At 34.7% G+C, this 25,628-nt stretch overlaps 1 protein-coding gene across 4 annotated transcripts in view; it reads left to right on the plus strand.

Annotated features, from left to right (window-relative positions):
* Positions 1–665: 665 nt before the first annotated feature.
* The window catches only part of LOC149782067 (dermatopontin-like), a 35,100-nt gene continuing 10,137 nt past the window's right edge, over positions 666–25,628 (plus strand). Inside the window, exons 1-2 of one of the 4 annotated variants that reach the window (XM_089933498.1) lie at positions 871–892; positions 24,691–24,931. In XM_089933498.1, the coding sequence (XP_089789624.1) occupies positions 24,694–24,931 (238 nt within the window). In that variant the 5' untranslated portion in view covers positions 871–892; positions 24,691–24,693. Of the gene's footprint in view, positions 893–19,073; positions 19,147–21,230; positions 21,361–24,690; positions 24,932–25,628 lie in introns of those variants that run through there. The other 3 variants (XM_089933497.1, XM_089933496.1, XM_089933499.1) reach the window with 3 other exon arrangements.

Below are 25,628 nucleotides of genomic sequence, written 5' to 3' on the forward strand. Positions count from 1 at the left end.
AAATTCAACGCTTTATTCTGTGTTTGTTATTTGTATTTCTTGTCTCCATTTTGTAATTGAATTTGACAAAGACCCAATGAGATGTCGAATGAGCTTAGGCTAGTTAAAAACTAATTGTATACTCTTTGTTGACAGTTTTTCAGTTTCTTTGCATTTATCTTCATCAATCCTTGTCACACAGGCGCATTTGTGTGCGCGCGCACATACATAGAGGATCTCAAATGGGTAAGATTTAATATTGAATTTATGAAACAAGTTTCATAAATTTAATATTAAATCATTACCCATTTGAGATTCTTTTGATCACGTAGTTTTATTTCAGTAGAAATTAGTTAGATTGAAAAAAGAACGAATGGCAGCCAAAAATGTTCATTCTTCCAGACGCTGTACCTTCATTTGTTGTACGTAAAAAATAGTCCCAAACAAAGTTGAAATAGTAAAAGTATATTACACATTTTTGATAACTATAAATCAAAGAATAAGCATCCATCCAAAAAACAGAACATTTTACGAAAGACAAAACATTTGTCAACACAAAATGTCCAATGTGTGTGATGTCACATTGTTTGATACGGTACACAGTACCGGTTTGAGTTGGCCTACACAACATAGTGGGACTGTTTACGTTGAAATTCCACAACTAAACATTACATTGTTGCGATATTTTATGAAAAAAAGATTACTGGATGCAGAAATACACATATTTACTGTGATATATTTGTGACCGGATACTTGCCGTATTTCGATTTGGAACATTAGATTGTACAGAAAACGTAAACAAATCTCTGAGTCGGACTTGCATCACATATTGACCGCGTAAATATGCTGTGGTTGGATAAAGTTCTGTCAGTTGGGGAGACCGGTTTATGTCTACATTCTTCTGTGAACAAAGGTGAGTTTATCTACTTCAGTAAGTTCACATTTAAACCAAGCTTGTATATAGGGTGGATTCCATGCTATAGATATACTGCTCATCCATCCCCACCCTCGTTATCATTTAAGCAATACCGGTAGTTTTACTTGTTGTTATTGTTCTTGTCCTGGTGATTTTGCCATTTTTCACCTTATGATATCTTATAAATGACATAACAAACCCCTGTGAGGGTAAACTGGCAATAGTGAAACAGATGAGACCATTTTTTTCCCCAATTTCCTTTCCCGAGTCGATTCGAAAAATGGCGGCCATAAATGTTCAATGAAAACAAAAAATTCCAGAAGGCGGGGTTAAAAAAGTTTTCTCATGATCGCAGCCAATCAGATAAGAGAATACTGCACAATAATTTCATGGGTTTCTTTGGACCTATCAGAATCATATAAAGTGATATGTTCACACGTATAATATCAAAAATATGAAACTGCACACACTATAGGCAAAGTGTACCGACTGTGTGATAAACATATAATATGAATTGAAATATTTAACGTACTATGATCTCGGTTTTATATGTACATATTATTCTTATATTATGCGTTTATTACCTATCATTATACTGTTTTAATGCAAAAAGATTATACAAGTAACACTTTGTTTGGCGCTAAATAGCCTAAGAGTGCTGATGCGCCGTTAAAAAAAAAACAATCAATCAATCAAAGCAAATCAAGCAGAGTAAGGTTGCGTTTGACGACTAAAACCTCAAGAAAACTTTTGAAAATATTTTGTTTTGAAAGACTAGTCTGTATTATGTATCAGGGTATTATATAAAAAAGTCTTAACTTAAAACCAACGAAAGCATTTCCCTCTTTATACTAAACGTTAACATTCTTTCCCAGCAATCTTTTTTTTTCTCGCATCGATGTATGTGTGTGTGTGTGTGTGTGTGTGCATGCGTGCGTGCGTGCATGCGTGTATGTACCTGTCTTTCTGTTCTATTTTATCTGTATGTCAGTCGTCCGTACTGGCCCTTATCGGCAGTATTGAATGTACTAAAATTATAATATCAACGATAAAAAGAAATGGAAGTTAGTGTAGGTCATGTCTGCACAGTTAAAAATCTTATGTTGATATATATTATGCTACCGTGAGTTGGAGTGTTTTCTGTCTACTTATCTAATTTTAATAATTATTTTCTTGTTGTTTGCTTTTCGCGCTAACGTTTATCCACCACACCTGTTATCCGTTCAAATTATCATTATCTTGTAGTTTTGGTTGATTAAAAGAAATATCTTTGACCATAGCATCAAATGTTATCACTTGTTTTGTTCTGAGAAGTTTTTCCTCATTAGGGATTATTTAATCTAGAAATATAAAAAAAATCTTGTCGTGAAATGTCTTGCGATAATAATACCAATTACATAATGGAAATAGCTATATTAATTATGTAATTGTCTGATTAATCAACAATATGACAAATATTAATGGAATTTATCCCTGGTGTTAAATCATTGCAAATAACAGTAATATCAGTGGCGTCATTAGGGTTGGTGTCACCCAGTGCGGTAACTAGTGGTGTCACCCCCATGGACCTCCTTCCAGCAAAAAAATTCAAAAATTGTATAGACAGTCATTTTGGTGTCACCCCTCTGAGATGGTGTCACCCGGTGCGGTCCGCACACCCCGCATCCCCTTAGCGACGCCACTGAGTAATGTTTGACACTGCATTGTTTAAATCATCGTTTGCGTCGCGACAATTCAAACTGTGCTTAACCACAAATGAAACACATGGAAAGAATTATAGAAATATAGACGAGTTCAAGTTTTAACCCTGCCTTTTATACTGTGGATAAAAGATTGCCAGTGCCTAAAATATTAGTCATTAGTCCACATATTTTGATAAGTTGTGATATTTTATTTGTCTCATTAAATTTAAACATTTATTTAATTTCTTTGCGTAACGCAATAACTCGAACACTTACAAAGAAAAGCTACGAAAGAAAGACAGAGCGTACAGTCCCATTAAAATTAAAACACGGATCTATCTCACTCATAAGGTATAGCTGTAGTTTGACGGATGTTATCGCGTCTAATATGCGAAAGACAGCTACATATAATAATTCACATAGTGCTAGATTTCATGAAATCCTATATGGTGGAAGCTTTATATGCATACTCCACATTTTTGCAAAAGTAATTCCTGATGATAAATTATTATTATTATTATTATTAGTAGTAGTAGTAGTAGATGTAGTAGTCCATACAAGATTTTCCTTCGATGATTTAAATAAGTCAACATCAATAATAAAATTGTAATTATTATTAAACGACTGATAATCAATCATATATTATTTTGAATTTTGCATTTCGTTCTTTTAGTGCGTTTATTTCGTTTTCTCAGTGTGAATTTTGTTTTGTACCTTATTTCCAACTAAATAAGGTGACTGGCGAATGTTATTCCCACCGTATAAACACTTTCAATCTACAGTGCCAGGATTGGTCGGCTTTCTTACATGGATATGACTGTGGATGAAGTTATTCCCACCGTATAAACGCTTTCTATCTACAGTGCCAGATTTGGGCAGCTTTCTTAAGTGGATATGACTGTGGAGGACTTTATTTCCACTGTTAAAGCACTTTCAATCTACAGTGTCAGATTTAGGAGGCTTGCTTACATGGACATGACTATGGACATCATTTCCCACCATAATATCACTTTAAATCTACATTGCCAGATGGTGCGGCTTGCTTAAATTTACATATTGGTGGGGACTCCTCGGATGAAAGTTGTGACTAGTGATATGCATCTGCACATTTGTATTTCTTTGTGTGCTTGTTGTTTCGTTGTTTGTATGTCTCTTTATGTTCACGGTGCAATTTGTGTAAATGTATACAAGCTTGTGTGAGTGGTTATGCTAAATGGAAACAATAACAATACAAGATTGTAATGACCCTTAGATTTTGATTAAAATACAGAAAGAGCAGGAAGCTTGTTCACAACGTGCTTATTGCACTACCTTTACAAATGACATATCTAATGGAAACTCACTTTACCTATATATGTAGGACTGAAATGAAGCAAGACGTTCGATATACGACAATATTCGACAAAGCTTGTTTTCATATCTTAAACATTCTCTCATATAAATCCAGATTGTGCTAATTATTCATTTTTAGTTAGCAAATGTTTAGCATCTGTGTATTACCAAACCAGGTTTGGACCAACAAAGGACCAACAAAGCAATATTTATTAAATAAGCTTTGTACATTAATATTTATTGGTAGTTTGGTTATGTAACGTTTTCTTGATCCACTTAAGGTCAACGTTTTTATAAAAAGGTTCATCCCAGCCTAGCACTTGACTAAAAGAATACAAACTAAGGATAAATAAAATATAACAGGTTTGTTTGTACAAACATTGGAACACCACATTTACAATACAGACAATCGTACCATACATGTACATTGTTTAACCATCTATGGATACTGACATGTACCCGATACTGGAGAAGGGTGTTTGCGCTTTACAATGACATTACTTTATTCCACAATTTATACGTCCCAAAACATCTCACACTGCCGGATTCAGGGTTAGTGATTTATCTTACTTTTCTTTCCTACACAAAAATGTACTATTTCTGCTTTGGGACTGTTACACAGGATTTTAATGAACATGTTTGGTAGTTAGCATCCCTCCAGATATGGATAAATATGATAATTTGGAATGTCATCCAAAACTGTATAAATCATAGTTATATTATTATTGCTATGGGTTGTTTACTCCAAATTCAACAATTCCTGCAGCATTACCATAGTCATGGTTTAGTATCCTTACTTTTATTACAACCGCTATGTGGGGGCCCCGAGTGGCCGAGTGGTCTAAAGCGCTGTCCGTTACGGATCACTGCCATCTCACCTGTCTGCGTGGGTTCGAGTCTAGGATTCGGCCGATATGGGTACGTGAGAAAGCTTGCCAGTAGCTTCTCGTGGGTCGGTGATTCTTCCCGGGGTTTTCCCGGGTTCTTCCTCCACCATTAATACTGGCCGCCATGCATAGCCTATCATGTGCTGAAAAATGGCGTTAAACCCCACAACAACAACAACTACAACCGCTGTGTCGGTGTTCGGTGTCTGAAAAATCAGCCCTGATCTGTCGTAGAAGGCGACTTTTTATATAAATACGGTAGCTTAGGGAAACTCAGTCAAATAATCGAAATGCTTGTCGCATTTCGCCTTGTGACGTAATTCCAATACATCCACACTGGAGAGTGTAGAGGCGTCTTTTTATATAAATACGGTAGCTAAGGGAAACTCAGTCAAATAATCGAAATGCTTGTCGCATTTCGCCTTGTGACGTAATTCCAATACATCCACACTGGAGAGTGTAGAGGCGTCTTTTTATATAAATACGGTAGCTAAGGGAAACTCAGTCAAATAATCGAAATGCTTGTCGCATTTCGCCTTGTGACGTAATTCCAATACATCCACACTGGAGAGTGTAGAGGCGTCTTTTTATATAAATACGGTAGCTAAGGGAAACTCAGTCAAATAATCGAAATGCTTGTCGCATTTCGCCTTGTGACGTAATTCCAATACATCCACACTGGAGAGTGTAGTAGTGAAATGACACTGAGCGTCTGAATGCGGTTTATTTACAGGAATGAAGCATGTTAATCATGAAAGACAGACGATGAAATTCTGCATCTAGATAACTATATACGATGAAAGCCTGCATCAGATAACTATATACGATGAAAGTCTGCATCTAGGTAACTATATATCGTAATATAAAAACATGACATGTTCATTATGTCTTAATAGCTCAAGCGTAGCAAGCTTCCATAACGTGACAACCTTCGATTCCACGAAAGTCTTCAATCTTCATACCATCATGACAATTCGCGACGGGAAGAATGTATTTGCCTGACTTTATTAGGAAAATAGAGGACATACGAACTGCAGGCTCTTTACAGTTGGGCACCATATTGTTCAGCGCTGCCTCTCTAATAGGAACAAATCGTTGATTCATGTGTTTATACTGCGAGGAAGGTTGTTTTTTTGTTGTTGTCCAAGTTCTTTTGTATCAGCTATATTTCCCCTAACGGCCAGTTTGGAAAGAAATACTTCACGAATTGGAGTGAGTGGTTGATACATTTGCATCGGTGCGGTGCATATTGTGTTCATTTTTTACTTTTATGAAGATGACGTTTCATAGTTATCTGCGTTCTCACGATTATAGGTAGTGTTACTCAGTTGTGAAGGAATTAAATAAGCGTCTGTGTAATTTGGATTTTTAATGTAGCTTTAGAATTGTTCAAGTCATATCGCTACGATGTCTGCATTGTGGTAGTTTATAGTGATATCTAGCACTGGGGCATCATGCCACAGTCATATAGCATAATGGCCCACCCAGTCACATTATTCTGACACCAGGCCGAACAGCCCTAACACTAACCTCTTAGTGCTGAGCGCCTAGCACTGCAGCTGTTAGTAACATTTTTATAAGTCTTTGGTATGACACGACATGGGTTCGAACCCACGACCTCCCGGCACCGGAGCGGTGTATGAATTAAACAAAGATACTAACCTCCTAGAATGTGGTTATATCTACTTCAGTCATGAGTTTACTGTATTTTATTTGTCCTTATCCGTAACGTTGTTGCATTGAAATGACCTTAGAACCTGACCTACAAATTAGAAAATATTCAATTCCATATTCTGAAACAGACCTGAAATGATATGTTCATGTCATTTTTTGTGCTAGACTTTTCTTATTAATGATAATAATGCTGCGTTGCCTCCTGATTTTGCATTAATATCATTTTGAAATAACGTATGGAATGATCTCAATGCCATTACTGTAAAGGAGCCTAAAAGAGTTTTTGATCAGCAGGTCTTTCTCAATACAGAAGTGCATCCATCCGTCCGTCCGTCCGTCCGTCCCATTTTGCAGTCATGAATATCGTCCAGCTCTTACTATACGTTTTGATGAAATTGACGAATTATAGAGAAACGTAAATATGCGGTTTTATATTAAGAACCTAGATAAATTTTTGTTCATACAATTTCCAGAATAAAAACAAATATCGGATTACGGTTTGAACAGGCACTTTGTCCATTCATACGGAATATACCCTGTTTCAATTGTATGATACTGGTGGGTGCATCGGCGTCGTTAGGACACATTTCTAGCTTAATCACGAAAATAATAAAGAATTATATGCGGCAATGTGTTGGAGAGAAGGCAGACACTAGATCGCATCCATTTCCATATTATATGCTTTCCAAGTGTAGAGACTTTGATATCGTTAAAGTGAGTATTTTTCACTGGGTTTTAATATTAATAAATAAGTACTAATACTTATTTATGTCTTTGAACATTATTGAAAGGTAAAAATAATATTGATAATGAAAACATATGAACAATAAAATGCATAGAAATCGCTTTAGGTTATATCCAAGCTTTGTAAATAAACAAATCTGTAGTCAGTATTTTGAAGTTACACGTTGTCTTCGGAACGTCTTTTGCAAGTAGTACGCTTTTAGATATAATTTTTATTGATAGTGGGTTCTTTTCATTGTTTCATTGTTTCGTCATTGATCTTTTAGGCGCCGTAGAGCCCACTTAGAAGCAGAATGTTTCGTTATCTTAAACTTAGAACTTGGGTAAAAATTCCAAAGCTTGATTAGTTTTAACATGCTTTTCTTTCTTGTAATATTTATCATACACAAATGTTTACTATATGGACATTTATTGATTGCACTATAAAATTTGAAAGAGTTTATCTTTTTTCTATATAGAAAAGATAGTTGTCTTTGATAAAGCGTTTTTATTGTGCTCATTACTTGCTGCATCGTTTAAATACTTGTAATACAATGCACGGATTTAATAGGACTTTTTTAATACCTTCGTTCATGTGAAACACTGACGATTTTTTATTGATATTTATTTTTGATCATCGTATGGAGTTGTGACAACATAAGATGGCTGAAACAGCCTGTGTTTATATACCATTTATTAACTAAAACATATATTCTGTACATTAAAGATCTTTTTTTTTTCGAGGGAGGTGCCTTAAAATTATTAAAGATGATGCCTGTCTTTAATATTTGGCTGACTGCAGTCTGCGTTTGTTGAAGTGGAGTAAGATGTTGACAGTCTATCGAATTTAGCTTTCTGTTAGATGACAACTTTAGTTCTATGTCCTGAGTAAAGACTTTTTTAAAGAAAGAACTTTCTGTTTATTTTTTCTTTGTTTTGAGCTACATGTTGTGATGCGATCAGTGAGCATTGTATTTTGAGAGCACCAGCTATTACACTGCCAGACCGTAGAGCAGTGTATAATGCTAGATGGGACGTCGCAGCCGGGGGTGGGGTGGGGTGTAAGCCACATGCGGACAAAAGCGGACAAGGGGTGTGTGTGTAGGAAAACAGGTATTATCTGCGGACGTCCTTTATGGAAAACCCCTTAGTACATTTTTATATTTTATTCGTCACTTTGAAATGTTATCACACACACGCACGTACAGGAAGGCACACACACACACACACACACACATGTGTGTGTGTGTATGTGTGTGTGTGTTTTCAATAAGATTTTTCTTTGCTGACGGATACTATGTAGAGCATGTCAGAGAAAAATACTTTAGATGTCTTTACTACAATCCTGAAAGTCCAGTTTTTTCACTAACATCAATCAGTTGTCGAAACCATTTAAATGGGACAAACACTATAATAAATACGCTGAATTTAAAGAATTTATAACTGTACAATGTACTTACACATCAATTAAGCAAGAGAGAAAAAGATTTTCCTGAAAAAGAATTTGTTACTCACGTGGATGATCAGAGGTAGGCAGACAATGTTGACATTGAAGCACATAATAAATATAAGAATATATATAAATACATTTTGACAGTAATAGATGCTCTTTCAAAATACGGCTGGGCTGAGAAATTAGAGTGAGAGCAAAGAGCATTCATATAAATCATGCAAGGGTAAAAACACGGAAATGTAAAGGTCAATGAATAAAGAGGGTTTAAAAAACAGAAAGTGTGAAATATCTTTGGAAAAGGAAAACATAACATTCTTTTCAAATTACCTAGACAAAAAGACAGCTGTAGTTAGAAGGTTTAACAAAACCACAAAAAATAGAATGTGAAAGCATTTAGGGGAAAAAGAAACCAGAAAAGTGGTTGATGTTTTACCGAAGCTCATTGAACTATTAATAAACACCCATGCGAAACCAGTAGACATGACTCAAGTTAATACAAGCAAGGGGAAAAAACCCAAGAGTATGGATCAATCTGTACGGTTATCCAGCAGCTGTTTAAAGAATAGGAACACCTAAATTTAGAATCCATGGACATTCAGGAAATTAATTTTCGTTGCTTCCATAGGTTACAAACTGGAAGACTCGAAGGTGGAAAAAAATAGAAGGCCTCTTTTACCTAAAAGCGTGATCAATATTCAACAAAGAAGATGGCATTTGTTACGTCTCGGTTCTTAAACTTAAGTAACAAGACAACGTAAATCCAATAAGCATTCAATTTTCTAAAATATAAAATTATTTAAATAAAATATAAAATCAAACAAAGTGAAAGAATTAAAATTAACTGACAGTTTATGAATTCCTAGAATATTATCCTAACTTGTATAACCAATTTCACACTAATCCATAAACTATCCAAAGGTATTCCGAATGGAAGTTCTAGTGAATTATGTGCTAAAGTGTAGGCACCACTGAAGAATCACAGTTCTAAATCCAAATGTGTTTGCTTTTCGGTAATCCCGTGAAAGTAGAAAGTAGTCATTTCATAGTCAACACTATCCGATTTCCCATCTTCGTTTAAATGTTGTGTGTGGGTCAGGTACTACAAAATTGAATGAATAATTTATAGCTATCTCTGTCTACATACTCCTTTAATAATATTATGACAAAGTAATCCTATCATGCCACCCAAGATTATGGGTACTGTATTATAAGTCACTCACTTTGTTCCTAACTTTACAGGGAAAAATTATATACTCTGCAGAGATTCTCGACCAGCGTCCCTGACAGGAAACAACAGCTGAATATCTTTGTCTGTTCCTTTTCATGTATCTCCCTGAAGGCCAAAATGTGTATATAAAAAACGACTTTACCAAAGCTTCAATTAAGATCTCAGTTAAATACTCCTAATGTAATAGTTTCTAGAAAACGTGTAGACGAGCTAGTACTCTTCAACAAGTATTGGTTGCGTAACTTGGTCCTAGGTAATGGATTGACACAGTCTACCATTATTCTACTAAATGAATAAATAGGTGATAGGAGAGGTTTGGGTATATCCTCTAATTGTGTTTTCTCACCATTTGACAAGTATGACAAGATCTACAAAATTTTTAGAAACATCACCTCTAAATTTCGGCCGATAAAGATAATTTAAGATCTTGTGATATGTCTTCCTGACTCCAAATTTACCAGCCAATGGCGTTTCATTAACTAGATGATGATTTTCCTGTCGATACCTTCTAGGATCAACAATTTAATTGCTAACGGACCACTCATCATTAGCGGGTACCTCAGACGGCCTCCATTTCCTGATAAGGACCCCATACTTCAAGAAGTAACTAGCTCCTTCTTGTGTGGCAGTAGTTTCACTAATAGCTCTCTGAAACACTGGATATCTGGATCTTTTTCCTGCAAGAAAAACTAGTGATTCTCCATTATCAACCTGATCTAAGAGAATGTGTAGTCAAATGAGTATCTCCTGACAGATCTAAGCTAGGAGCAAAATTGACCTCATTTAAAGCGTGACCTACATTGGTATTCGCCAAAGGAATACTGTCCTTTTCAACATCATCATTCTCAAGAGCGAGCTTTGTCATGCCTCTAGTAACTGCGCAGCTGGATATAAACCAGGGATTTCTACTTCAAAAGGTTAAACTCTTCGATCATATCAGTTACAAATGGATTAACCACGACCTTATCTCTTGCTTCGTCATTACCTAGTAACAAATTAACACTCCCACTGGGCCAATAGGTTAGCGCTTCTTTAATCACCCGTTCCAAACCTAAGTCTGATGATACATGCTAGAGGAACGCTAACATATCCACATTCTACACCCTGTATTAGAAAGAGCTGGGTGTCGTAGTATCTTACTAAGAGTAGCTTTATCTAAATCACCATCACGTGATATTGAATCACCAACAAATGATACTGAACCCTTCGACACTAATGGTTTGTAAATCTCCAGAAGAGATATATACAGGGGTAAGCTAGCCCCACCCAAAGTATCTCATTCACTACATGACAGTGACCTTGACCTCTTAGAAACAAGAGCGTTTGTAACTGATTTGTTATAATTAAATTGCCGATATTTCAACGTATAGCAATCAGAAATGACGTGCCCTATCCTCTTAAAAAAGTGCACGTGGGAAGATATGAGCATTTCTGATCAGTCATATTAAGAAATTTGATTCTTCACAGTTAAACTAGTTTGAATAAGACCGCTCCGGTGGCCTAGTGGTTCGAGTGTCCGCCTCGGAAGCGGGTGGTCGTGGGTTCTATCCCCAGCCGAGTCATACCAAAGACTTACAAAAATGGTACTAACAGCTGCCTCGCTTGGCGCTCAGCGTAAAGAGGTTAGTGTTAGGACTGGTCGGCCTGGTGTCAGGATAATGTGACTGGGTGGGACATCATGCTACATGTCTGCGGCATGATGCCCCAGTGCTAGACATCACTATAAACTGCCATACTGCAGACATCGTAGCGATATGACTGAAAAATTGTTAAAGCTACGTTAAAAAATAAACCTAAATCCAAATCCAAATTAGTTTGAGATTTGAAAGTAATCAAACGAGACTGAAATGGTTTCTAAAAAAAAAACTGTTGAGATGACGATTTATGAACAGAATAAAAAAGTGACCATCAGCTGTGTAGTTTTCTTTCTACAATTTCGAAAGTTTTGATGATAGGTCTCATTTACCATCTCATATGCCTTCAAGACGTTTTCTTTGAACACATAATTGTCAGCATTTTGTTTAGACCAGAGTGCAGTATAGACATCACTCTCTTTACTAGTAAACACACTCTACAATAACGAAGTCAAATAATCTTTCGGCCATTTCAAGTTCTCTGCAATTTTCTCAAAACTGAGAAAATATTTATCCACCTCCTTTTCTATAATAGAAGGGACCGGTCTGATATGTTTGGCCAGATCAAAATAGGAATCTGTATTTAAATGATAATGACTTTTATTAGTAAGTTTCGACTCCCTTAATTTAAATTCACTCTATCATTTTAGTTCTCTCTCTCCTTTTCTCTTGCATTTGTGTTAGTATTAGTCTCACTACATACCCTTTTCCTCTATCTCTCTCAACTCTTTCTGCATTTGCATTTGTCTATTCTGCATTTCAATATCTCTCTCCTCCTTTCTCTCGTGCATTTCCCTAACTCTATTTCTCTCATGTTTATTGCTATCTTTTTCCTTTCCCAAACATTTTTGCATCTCTCAGCGTCTTGAAGTTTTATTAACTCTATTTCAATTAATTTTTTCTCGAACCACACGGATTCTACTTTATCTGACCATAAACACTTTTATCGAAAACATCCCGGTTGACTAAATAATCTGTCAAGATGTTCTTGATCTCCTGATTCATCCAAGAAGGCTTCGTCTCATCAAGATCATAATGTTTGGCAAATTCAAGTAACTCGCCTTTTTTTTTTTTTTTTACGAACTTTGATTTCTCCTGGGCACGGTCGGCAATGAAGTTCTCTACTTTTGATGTCATGGTGAAAACTCGTTTTTCTTTTCCTTCTCACTATTAATGTCCCACTTATGAAATCAAAATACCAGAGACTACTAAAATTTCAAACAATGAAATTGAAACTTCAAAGGAAATTATCTTTTGAGATATCAAAATCTCTAAAATATTACAACTTAAAAAATATCTAAATAAATTCAAATCCTGAAAATATTCAAGTGGAATGCAAATACCGAGACGAGTTCCCATGAATCTTGTTACATTAAGGGACTAAAATATTAAAATTAATGAGTGGCGTATTTGACTGAAATAGTTGTTGACTTGACCGTTGCAATCCTATTTGCTTTATGAATGAGAATCCTTCACGTATTCACGGCATTTTATCATTTAGACTTGCTTTCGGTCGATATCATGTATCTAGTTTTTGAACAATAAAACACTTTCTTTGGTAATGTATATTCGATAGATCAGAGGACGTACATGTTATGACAGGATCTATGTCTAAATGATATTCACTAGTACCGTTTATTTTCTATAAAACTTATTCATCCATGCCACAAGTCAAGCTATAGTACATTTATAATCTATTGCGTCGTGGAGTCTGATTTGATGCTTGTCCAAATACTTGTAAAATTATACTTCTTGTCTTGCTAAATAACCTAAAGTTTTCATCATTGAGTTTTGTGTATTGATTCATATATGAATTCGGGAGATTTTTATTTTTATTTGAAAAGGAAAAGTCGAATACACAAAAGATTAAACATCTACACAAAAGTTGAACTTATATAACTATTTGAAACAAAAATCACACCAGTTACAGAAAGCAAATTACAAACCTTTAAAGAAAGATCATGGGTATACAAAAGCACACAGTCTTGCAGCGCAACCCATTATTTCATACTTGGTGGTATAGCTGTTTTAGGAATTTTCTTCATCTGGTCAAAATGTAAAGTCTTGAGCATAACAGTTGTAACAGTGGTTGTATTCAACAAAGAACATTCAATACAATCATAGTAATATGACGGGAAGTCTGTGTTTCCGTTGGCTAACGTTTCTGGTAATAACTAATAAGATGTCGTGTGCAAGTCGCCTTCGGTACAAACTTTATCATGTCTAGTTAATTAATACAATGTCCATCAAAGCAATCAAAAGTATCATCCCTGCTTATTATGTAACGGTTAAGACGGTTCTTACAGTTACATGCACAATGTTTGAAAGAAGATATCAATAGGTCTGTCATGAAATATGGACAGGCATTTCATTAATCGGCCACATCCTGAGTGCTTTTGAAACCATACAATTTACACATTTCACGATCAGATTGGTAACACCAAACTTGCTCTTATTATTGGCTATTATTAAAGTTTATTAGGGTCTTCGACGTTGAAAATGTGGGGTTTTAGGGGAGGGTTACGGAGGCTATTTTAAATGCAATGTTAATGGACATTACAAACATATACAAAAGAAAAGATTCACAAAAAGAAATCGATTTTCACGGAATGCCTGCAATGCATGTTTCCTATGTTAATAGTGTTAATCCTGTACAGATTAATTGAATAAAATGGCACTTGAGTTCTCAGTGACTTACACTCTTAAACAATGAGAGAGAGAGAGAGAGAGAGAGAGAGAGAGAGAGAGAAAGGGCGAGTAGGATGGAGGGAGAGAGATCCATCACATGGTCAATCAAAGCACACAGACTCAAAAAAATCATATTACCAAATCAAAAAGATCCTTTACAAATATTTAATGTTGCTAATTTTACAAAGACGAGTTGATAATCAAATATTTAAGACTGTGGATTCTACAATTCGAAATATATCAAAACGTGGATAGAACAGCCTACAATTCATTATCAGTTAAGGAATAGGTCGGTGCTGAACGAGCTGACTAAATAACAAAAATTAATGAATGTGAAAATGTAGGCGGTCTTAGATGCTAAGAATGGTTCATAATGATGTTGAAAAAAGTATATGATTTATTTACAGTTATAAAATACATAAAACCGATCGAGTAAGGATAACTGAAGCGCAGAAGATAACGAAATCTCTGGAAGGCTATAACAAAGTACAACTACAGAGATCGTTGAATAATAAAATCTAACAAAACGATTACGAAATCAACAGATAATAGCTTGAGGGCAATAATTAATGAACTTAATAAACTTAAAAAGATACCACTTACACAATATCAGAGTAAAAGAAATATAGTGACTTAACAGAGAAAGCCAAAAATGATCGAAAGGTAGCTGTAAAAAAAATGAATGCGAATGATATTATGATCAGAACAATGAAAACAACTTACTATAAATCTATTGTCGGTATAAATGTATAGATTAAACTGATTGATGATGTTACATTCACAGAGGCTTACAACAAATTACAAGCTGAGTTGACTAATGTAAAAAGATACCATAGAATACGTTGATCGAGAACTGGCCAATTTTTGGCGTAATTGTTATTGCTTTAAAATTGTTATTTTAGCTGATTATCACGATACATTTGCAGTTTTAAATATGTAGATAAAACGTTCCACCAAAGAAGGCAAATAAACACTTTAAAGTCGAAAGCCCATGAATGGGTTAACAATTACGAATTTCACCATGATCCATCACGTTTATCTGAAACCATATTACAAAAAATTAATGATCAGCTGAAGACTTACTTTCTAAGCAGAAAATCAGCTTTATATAAAAACTATTAACAGTAAAATTTAAACTGGATCTGATGAACATATTTGATTTTTTAGAGATACAAATCTATCAATGGACATAAAAGTGTAAAATTAATACGTGCATAATACACAGAAGAGAACAATGCTGAGAATAATTGGATTGAAATGGATACAAGGGCCAAATCGTTGAAGATAAATGTTAAATATATCCAGGAAACAGTGTTCAATGAATTGTGTATAAATGCAACAATATATCTCCCATATGCAAAATCAAACACTTTTAAGCAGCATAAATGACCGAAACAGTCATTATGTTTGGAGGAGTTATATATAACAGTCTAGCACTTAAAGAACAAGATTACTGTACTCAGAGCTTCAACAACATGGGCAATGATTTTTCTTACACGCTCTAACTCACCCAATAAATTATGTAGCAGCTAATGAGCGGAATAATTAATTTAACGCTTGAGAGCAAAGAGCATTCATTCTTGTCCTGTAAGACCACCGTATATTAGTTGGTGGGTTTTATGTTGATGTTCATCAGAGTGACTAGCACAAAATCTTCGTCTTCCATTGTCTTCATTGAAGATGATATATTTTTATCATTTGATCTAAACAAGGCTTGTCAATTACAAGTGGATCAACCGCATCCTAATCTCCAGCTGGGGCAATGCCTAGTAACAAATGAATAACTTCAGTGGAAAAAGACGACCTAGTTCTAAATGGCACGGGTCCTGAGACTAAAGTCTGATGACAAATGTACACAGTGGAGAGGACACTAACAAAGCCACGCTCTACTCCCCAAATTAGAACACTTTCATTAGAAGTAGACGTCTCCGAGAAAGGCAAAATACCTAATAATTAAATACTCTGAGATGTTCCTGGGTTCATTAAAATATTATGTAATATAATAGGCAGAATCACCAAAAAGTGATATATAACCTTCAGACACGAATGGTTCATAATTCTCCAAAATAAAATCAGACTGGGCTTTGTTTGTCCCAACAAATATATTGTTTTCAGTAGATGTCGATGAACTTGTTCTCTTAGAAATAAGATCATTTGGAATCGCTTCGTCTTGGTTCTGTTGCTTATGTTTCATTCTGTAGCAATTAGAAATTACGTGCCCTTTACTCTTGCAATGGGTGCACGTAGAAAGAGGTGAGGATTTCTGAACATACTTATCAGAAATTTGATTCCTAAAAGTTGTGCTTGTTTGAAAATTTGAAGTGCGTGTATGAGCCTGAAATGACCTTTTATTAATAAGCTGATGAGTGCATGACTTGCAGACAAAAGAAACTTTCTAAGGCAAGGAATAATCGCCAGCTGAACTTTTCAGCTAATCAGTTGTCTTAGGTTATCATGCTCTTGACCAACCTTCTTGGTTAAGCACCACGTATCAAAGAATTACTATTTTTCTCTTGCACATTCGAAATGGATACGTCCAGTTTCGTTTTTACAGTTCCTGACGTTTTGTCGATATGTCCCATGCACCAACTTACTACCCTTTAATATAAATTCCTTAACCAGATCATAATGTGTTCTTTGTTGTACTGACAGAGAAGTATAGACTTCACCGGGGTTGCCAATAAGTACACTTTGTAATAATAGAGTCCAGTGCTCCCTTTCCCGTTTAAAATGTTCAGCAATTTGTTTTTCAAACTGAGGAAAATATGTATATGCTTCTTGTTTAATTAAAAGTGGGTGCTAACTTAATATTTCTGCTAACATCACAAACTGAACTTGTATATCAAGGGGGAGGGGGGGGGGGCACACTTTCCAGTTGCCAGGTCTAATTTTTTAAATCTAAATTGAAATTCCATTTCTTCCTTTTGCCATTCTCTCTGCAGCTGTATTTTTCTCTCCTCTGTTTCTTTTTGCAGTTGCATTTGCATTAGCAATTGCCTTTTTTTCTCTTTCCGTCTCTACGTTCTGGATCTGCATTTCTCTTTCTTCTTTTTGTAGCTGCATTTGTCCCTATCTCCTCAATCTCCAATTGCATTGTTTCTTTTCTTTCTCTTTATGCAACTGCATTTATCTCTCTCTGTCCTCAGTCTCCAATTGCATTTGTCTCTCTTCTTTCTCTTTCTGAAGCTGAAGATTTCTTAAATCTCTTGCCATCTTGTGTTTTAATTTTAATTCTTTTAATTTCATATCTTAGCCAGATAGAGAGTTACTAATCAAAGACAGAACAGATTCGATTCCTTGAAAAGAATTACTTATATATATATATATATATATATATATATATATATATATATATATATATATATATATATATATATATGTGTGTGTGTGTGTGTGTGTGTGTGATAGAGAGAGTCCTTATGCTTCATTATTAGTTTTGCACATTAAACGCTTTGCAAGTTAAAGCTGATTTAAAATATAGACGAATACTGTCAATAGACACTATATAAAATCAGTTATTCATGCCTTTCATCCTTAATCTATTAATGTTAATCAGAAACAAAATATTTGCTCCGGTATTTAATTACGCCAAAATACTATAATACATTTTCTCATTAGGTGCTGAATGACCAGACTAATAAAAAGTATTGCTTTGTATTTAAAGGTATTTTTGTGAAGCTTCTTTAAACTGATATTTTCTTTTCTTGTGCAGAAGAATAGTGTCAAAAAAGAACATGTAAAGTTAGAAATACACGCCTTTCATCCTCCGAATTGTATTAAACCTATAATTTTTTCACGAATGTTTGTGAGAAAATCGCATCTTCACAATGTCGTCGGTCATTCGTGACATGATCACCATGTCACTTTATTTTAATCAGAAACAAAACATTTGCATCCGGTATTTAATTACGTCAAAATACTATAATAAATTTCCTCATATGATGATGAATGACCATAATAATCAATTATTGCGCTGTATTTAAAGGTATTTTTGTGAAGCTTCTTTAAAATGATGTAAAGTCTTAGGAAGTTGTTTGCCCCAAACAGCTTTGATATTTTCTTTTTTTTCTCCAGAAGATTAGTATCAAAAATCCTCCAAATTTTATGAAACTTTTAATGTTAATCATGAATTTTTATGAGAAAATCGCATCTTCACAAAGTCGTCGGTCATTCTGTAACATGATCACCTTGACGCTTTATAATGGAAATTTCAATCGGTTTTAATTTAATGATTTACATATAATTAGAGCTTCATAACCATGATCATGGTATATTAAATTTAAAAGACCACACGCTGTGGGAAACTCAATAGGCAGTAGAGAGTTTAACTTGTTTAATACATTTAAATATATTTTACGAACGCTGGTCTATGATCTTTGATTCGAGGTTGTAGTAAGTACTCAAAATAAAAAGCACTAGCTTCGCCCTGCAATAACATATTGACGCTTCACAGCAAAATGAAAAGAAGAAAAAAAAAACCCCACTCTGCAACCACATCCTTGTGTTTCAAACACTAACAAAGCTTCGCAATCATATCCTGATGTCTCAAAGCATTGACAATACTCCGCAATCATATCCTGATGTTACTAAGTACTTTGCAACGCTTTACAATCATATCCTGTTCTTTAAAGCACTAACAAATCTCTGCAGTCACTTACTGTTACTTGATTGGTTCCAACGCAGACTAATCAATAAAATTCATTTTAATTAAGTCAGCGGAATGCTCTTTTTATTACTGAGTAATTGTCAACAATAGAATGATGTAATACGTTAATATTTTATATCATAGAGGCAAATTGTATAAAATACACCGAGTATTTGAATTTGTCAGTGTTTTGGAGATAAAGAATTACGCAGTTTGTTCATCTTTTTCAACGTCTGTAATGGCACATTGCTATTAATTGGCAAAATGTGAATTATGCCTACCGTTTGTTCATCGCTTTGTTTAAGGTGAAGCAGCTAAGTTCTCTATGGGTAAAAGTTGAGCGAATGTTTTCTTATTTAATGAATGAAACGACGTTGTAACTTAGTGAAAACAATAACACCGCGATATGGGATTACTTCATATTAAGACATAACCTTAGAGTGCTTTTAATATGCTTTAGAGCCGTGGCAACGCGTTTGTCGCCTTTTAGTTCTATAGTAGTAATAATTGGAAGTGAAAGTTCCCCCAATAATATTCACATAATTTACGTCTTTATCCCATTGTCTTCGTTTATGTACAACGGGTAATAAGTGTCTGTTCAAATTCGTTATTTGTTTTAAAGCAGTGGCAATAATGAGAGTACACTTTGAAAACCTTGAAGTAGCTCATTATGCGTATGAAGTAAGTAATTTTTCAAAAATCATCCAATTTTAAATTAAACTTTTATCTCTCATTATGTACACTACTTGCCGTGTCGACTTACTAACCGGATTTAAGATTATTACCATTTCATGTGTGTGTTAGATGGAAGGGTGGGGTAAGGATTTAGTGGGGGAGGGTATGTTGACATCCGAAGCACGCTGTGCGAGGGCGTTTCATGGACATTGTACTTTAAAAATGAGTGCTAACGAGAACATCCCAAGTAAACATGTAATTATAAATTGATTTCATCTTCTACATCAAAGACGATTTAGTACATTGGACAAGAGCTAGATTTCATGTTTAAGCCATTTAAATAAGGCCACAGAGCTACACTGGGATAAACTCAAATATATCATTTACATTTTTCCTTAGTTTAGCGTAAAAGCAACAACCTCTGTATCAAGTAATAATGTGCATTTGTTTGCAAATTTTGCAGTTTATACAAGTTTGGTCAAGACTAGTTGTGTTAAAAATAATAACATTTAAAAGATGTTGATTTGTCAGTGTCAAGCATAAAATATATATTAGAAAATACGCAAATGTACAGACTACATTCAGTGCTAACAGCACTGGAATAAGTAGCATCAGCCTCGATAACACGATGATCAACACTTTGTGGCGGGAATATATATATATATATATATATATATATATATATATATATATATATATATATATATATATATATATATATATATCGTGTTTTTATTTATATATGTCTGTCTCTGTCTCTGTTGTATTTGGCCCTCTACCACCATTGTCCCTAGTCAGGCCCATCCATGTTCAAGGCCCCCTTGTCCCTGTATACCCCCATGTTAAATTCCTATTGTCCCTAAACAGTCCTATGTTAAAATCCAATTGTCCTTAGACAGTCCCACCCATGTTCAATTCCCATTGTCCCTAGACAGTCCCGCCTATGTTAAATTTACCTTTGTCCCTATACAGTCCCCAATCCCTTTTCACTGTGTTCAATTTCCCTTGTTGCTATACAGTCCCAATCCCTTATCGCTATGTTAAATTTCCCCTTGTCAATATACAGACCCAATGCGTTGTCGCTATGTTAAATTTCTCTTGTCGCTATAGTGCCCCCACCATGTTAAATTGCCACGGCATTTTAACATGGAAGTCCCCTTGTCGCTATACAGACCCAATCCCTTGTTGCTATGTCCAGTTTTCCCTTGTCGCTATACAGACTAAATCCCTTGTCGCTATGTTCACTCCATGTTAAATTTCCCCCATGTTAAATTTCCGTTGTCGCTATACTCGATATTCACTTTTTAACATGGAGGTCCCCTTGTCGCTATATCGCCCCCGTTCACTACTCATGTCAGATCCAATATTTAGCACGATATAGATGCAAATTCTGCTGTTTCTGTTGCATGCGGCAAGGTAGGTACAGCTGCAGCAAGGTTTTTATTCTCTTTTATCCTTATTATTCTGGTTCTTGGGTTTCGCTTTTCTCCATTTTGAAAGTTTGTTACATTCTTATTATTTGCTGTGCAATGATTGTTACATGTATGTGGCTGATACGTCAGAATTAAACCGTTAAGTGATAAGCAAGAAACTGTTTCATTCGAGAAATTTGGAAGTGTAAAGCAATCTCTGATTGGCTAGTCGTCTTTTGATGGACAGGAGGTGCTGAACGTATACGGCTGAAACAGCCATCCGATTTACATTATTACTCCTCCCTCAGCCAATCAAACATTATGGCCTCTCACCAAATATAAATTGCGCAGTTGGGCATAAAAGAGGTGGCACGTGCATTTGATTCATCTAAATATCTGAACGAGACTCCAGAGAGAGGGAACTAAAGGGTGGTGAATATAACACTTCATATGGTTTGTAAATTCAAGGGAAAACATTGATGTTGATTCGTGCGAAGGAGAAACAAAACGAGTCCAGAGACAGAATTGTTTTGTAGCTCCAGAAATGCACAACGATGTGGTCCATTTTCAAAATTATCTGAACATTCTATCTCATAGGTTCTTCATGTTGTAGAGCTTCCATTCAACATCTTAATTTATTTGCAAACGGGGGGGGGGGGGGTCACTAAGTTTGAATGCCCAATGTTAACGAGGTAACATCATTGTCATAAAACAGACTAATAGTGGGATTTTTTTTCTATTCACCGACGTGAATTGCGAATTTACTTTCTAAATTGTATGTTTGATATTTAGACATTGCATAGTTCAGTGGTTTAAGAACAAAGATATAATGTCGTCTCTTTAGAAACATACATATTATATATGTGTTTTGGCTTACTTTAGGAAACATTAACAGATTCAAAGGCTTATAAAATTCATCATTTGAATTTAACAATCTTATTTTACCATCAATTGTGGTTCGTCCTACTTTCTAGCTCTGGCCTTATTCCGATGTATTATTGAAGTAGTTAGATACGTGAACCCTTCTTCCGTTCTGTGGAAGGTCTCGTTGGTTGGTTGTGTGTGCGTGTAGGTGTGTGTGTGTGTGTGTGTGTGTGTGTTGGATATTTAACGTAGCTTGAACAATTTTAGTCATATCTCTACGATGTCTGCAGTGTGGTCAGTTTATGCTGATGTCTAGAACTGGGGCAAAATGCCACAGACATGTGGCATTATATCCCACGCAGTCACATTATTCTGACACAAAGCCGACACTAACCTTTTATAGCTATGCGAGCAACCTGATGATACCATTTTTTAAATAAGATTTTGGTATGACTCTGCCTGGGTTCGAACCCGCAACCTCCCGCATCGGAGTCGGACGTTGTAACCGCTCAGGCCAGCGGACTGGTTTCTGATGGTTTTACTGTTAGAAAGTTATATTTGTTTTGCTCAGAAATGTCCACGATGGATATGGGATTTACTCTAGCATTTATCATATTATTGTCCTATATAATCCTTACATATGTTTGTTAGTAATGAACTATCCAGTGAGTCCAAATCATTAAACGTCACATGTTATTCAAAAGTATATTCAAAGATGTACTGACGGTGAAGTCTTACCAAAGGCTAGCCGATATTATTTTGAAATTATGGACTATGAACATAGCATAGTACTATGGGTCACAGATCTCATATGTCGCTTTTGGATAGCACCAATGCCTCATTGCTCACATTGCACTGTCGCAAAACACACACACACACACACACGGCACAGTGTACATATTCTACGTAATAAGCAATTACCTTGAAATCACTAAGAAGAATGTCTAAATATAACTTCTGTATCATAACCAAAACAACAGAGGAAACATTGTTCAAAAATAGACTTTAACTAATTTCCTGGTTCCCAAATTTTCACGTGAATAGAAAAGCCTTTACCTGTGATAAAAATATGTATCTTAAGTACTACTGGAACTTTATGAAGAAATAGAGATAAACAGTTTTATTAATTTTTTTATTATGTGTACTGTATTATTTTACATTTATATTCTGTATAATATATTTTGACCTGGCAAAATTTTGAACATTGTGCATTATATTTCAATTTCACATTTTTAATTTTTTCAATTTATTTGAAAGTAGTAAATTAGTAAATGCAAAACGTGTTATGTTCTTTAACTTATGTTAATTTAAAGATTGAAATTTGAGTTATGTCCCCTGGTACAATTATTGAATAATAATTCAATATTATTCTAATTTATATAATAAACTTAAAATAATGAAAATTTGATCAAACTAATATCATATTTTTTAAAAAAAATATTATATTTATTATGTAAAAGTTGGGGTCATGTGACGAGCAAGGGATCTCACTAGATACGGGCATGAGTTTGCTTTCGAAACATCGAAATGAGCAGAAAGCAAGAACAACGAAAGCTATAACAACACCTGGCATATGCAAGCGTATACTTAAAAACAGGAATAACCTGGTTTAAACAGCATCAATTATTTTCTTGTAAATTAAAAAGGATCATAACAAGCTGATTAGTTAACTGGCATGACCCGTTCTGACACTCTATCCTATTACTACATAAAAATCGACCACTCTTGGGTAACGAAGATGGGCCTATGTATTCTATCACAGTGAAGAGGATAATGAAAGAAAACCTCGAGCTACCTAAAAGTGAACACTTTGTTAATGAAATATACTCATATGATATATACTCATATGATGACAGAAAGAAAGTAAGTTAGAATTATAAGGTTTCAATGACTTTAATTGCTTTGTGAGTGATTCGGTAAAATTTACACTTCGATAAATACCCAACCATGATCATTTAATCCTATATTAAATACTACTGCAAAGACTCAATAAATTTGTTCCCTGCATATAATAGTTACAGGCTTGTATCTGACACTTTTATATTAGAAACAAACACGGAAGTTCAAACGACCGACTGTCAATCATGCACAAAACTTACCGTTTAATTGTGAATTTATTAAATGTGATAAAAGATTGAAATAAACAGTAATTAGACATATAAATCTGGAAATCAGTAGAAATTAAACATCTCAAACTGTCATGAGAGTATCAATTGTACTATATGATACGTGTTTTTATTAAAATATTTGAATTTAAATTAAATTAAAACTAGTTCCTACATGTCTTCATTTTTTTTAAAATTTCATTGTGAAGTAATTAAACCAGGATCTGTTGATAATAGGTAACACCCGATATTTGATAACATCTGAATAAGCTAGTCAAAGTTAGTAACCCATGATGTTAGTACTGAAGTGGTGTATTGGTGTTTTGACACCAGGGTAGCACAGCTTTACAAAGTTCTACAAACGAAAGGGTACTTATTGTGTTTTTACATGCAATTATTTTAACTGAAATTTGCAATGGTGAAAATAGAAGAATAAAACCTTGTTTTAAATCAGGAAATATTCCAAATAACGAAGAGGCCACACTTCTGATTGATCATACTCCCGTATACCTAACAAAATGTGGCACTACAAATTGACTTGTGTTACATTCGTGGGTACTGATCTGGAAGTAATAACTCTGACCCGAGTCCTCCTAGAACAATATTGTAATTAGTCCACAATTCCAAATCTTAAAGTGTGAAATTGCGAGGAATCTTTAAATCTAAAACAAAGTGTGACAAAATAGGATTTAGAATTCGTTTAAATTGTTTTTTTTTATTGTTTTGACTTGTTTTGTTTTTCTTCAGGAAATGAATACCTAAATTAATTGTTTTTTTCTTGTGTTTTTTTCAGGAAATGAATACTCAAATTACATTAGTGTTTATTTTGACTTTGGCTGGGTCATGTATAGGTTATCGTCAGTTTACCACACAGTATGACGCGCAGTTCAATTTCACCTGCGCAGAGCCCGAATTGTTGACCTCTGTGAAAAGTAATCACAATAATTATTACGAAGATAGAATATGGGAGTTTAGATGTGATAGGACCAGTGTGCTCTTCATGTCGGGTCAACCATCGCGTTGCAGCTGGAGTGGTAAGGATCTGAAAATGAAATTAGAACTTTTTTCATCTACGCAAAACGCTTTTCACTTTTTCGTTGGCATGCTTTTATGCTTTTCTTTCATTATTGTTTGCATGAATGTATAATTTCTTTCTGTAACATTATGCATGTTTGTATTTATGTGCGTATGAATATATGTATGTTTTGTATGTGCTCCATCCAACTGGCTTCCTAACTAGTTAGCTTTGGAGTGGATGGAAGACTTGATGGGCCAATGAAAAGGAAATGCATGGATATATGGATGTATCATATAATTTAAAAGCATATGTCAACGAACTGGTCGGGAAATTATTCAAAAGAGCAGTTATTCCAATATGAGATTAAAATTAAAATTTAAAATGTGAAAATTGGACATATATGTATTTTCTTCCAAATATTTTTAAATGATCTTGCATGCATTCAACCACACGAGGTCTACACAACCAAAATACGCATTATTGCAAATTGTCGTTTCATTGATAAAATTATCATTTTACTTGCAAATTCTTTGCTTTTGTTACAGGTAATAAGTCTCAGAATGATACCTTGTGTGAAGCCCCTCTCTTAACCTATGAAATATTTAGGAACTCATTGATCATTGCATTGTTATCAGATACAGTTATGCTAAGCTGCTCCCAGCAACAATCTTATTTCCAACTCTCATATATATATATATATATATATATATATA

The sequence above is a fragment of the Sinohyriopsis cumingii genome, chromosome 15, assembly GCF_028554795.1.
Source record: "Sinohyriopsis cumingii isolate HCF-2022 chromosome 15, ASM2855479v2, whole genome shotgun sequence".
Taxonomy (NCBI): Eukaryota; Metazoa; Mollusca; class Bivalvia; order Unionida; family Unionidae; genus Sinohyriopsis; species Sinohyriopsis cumingii.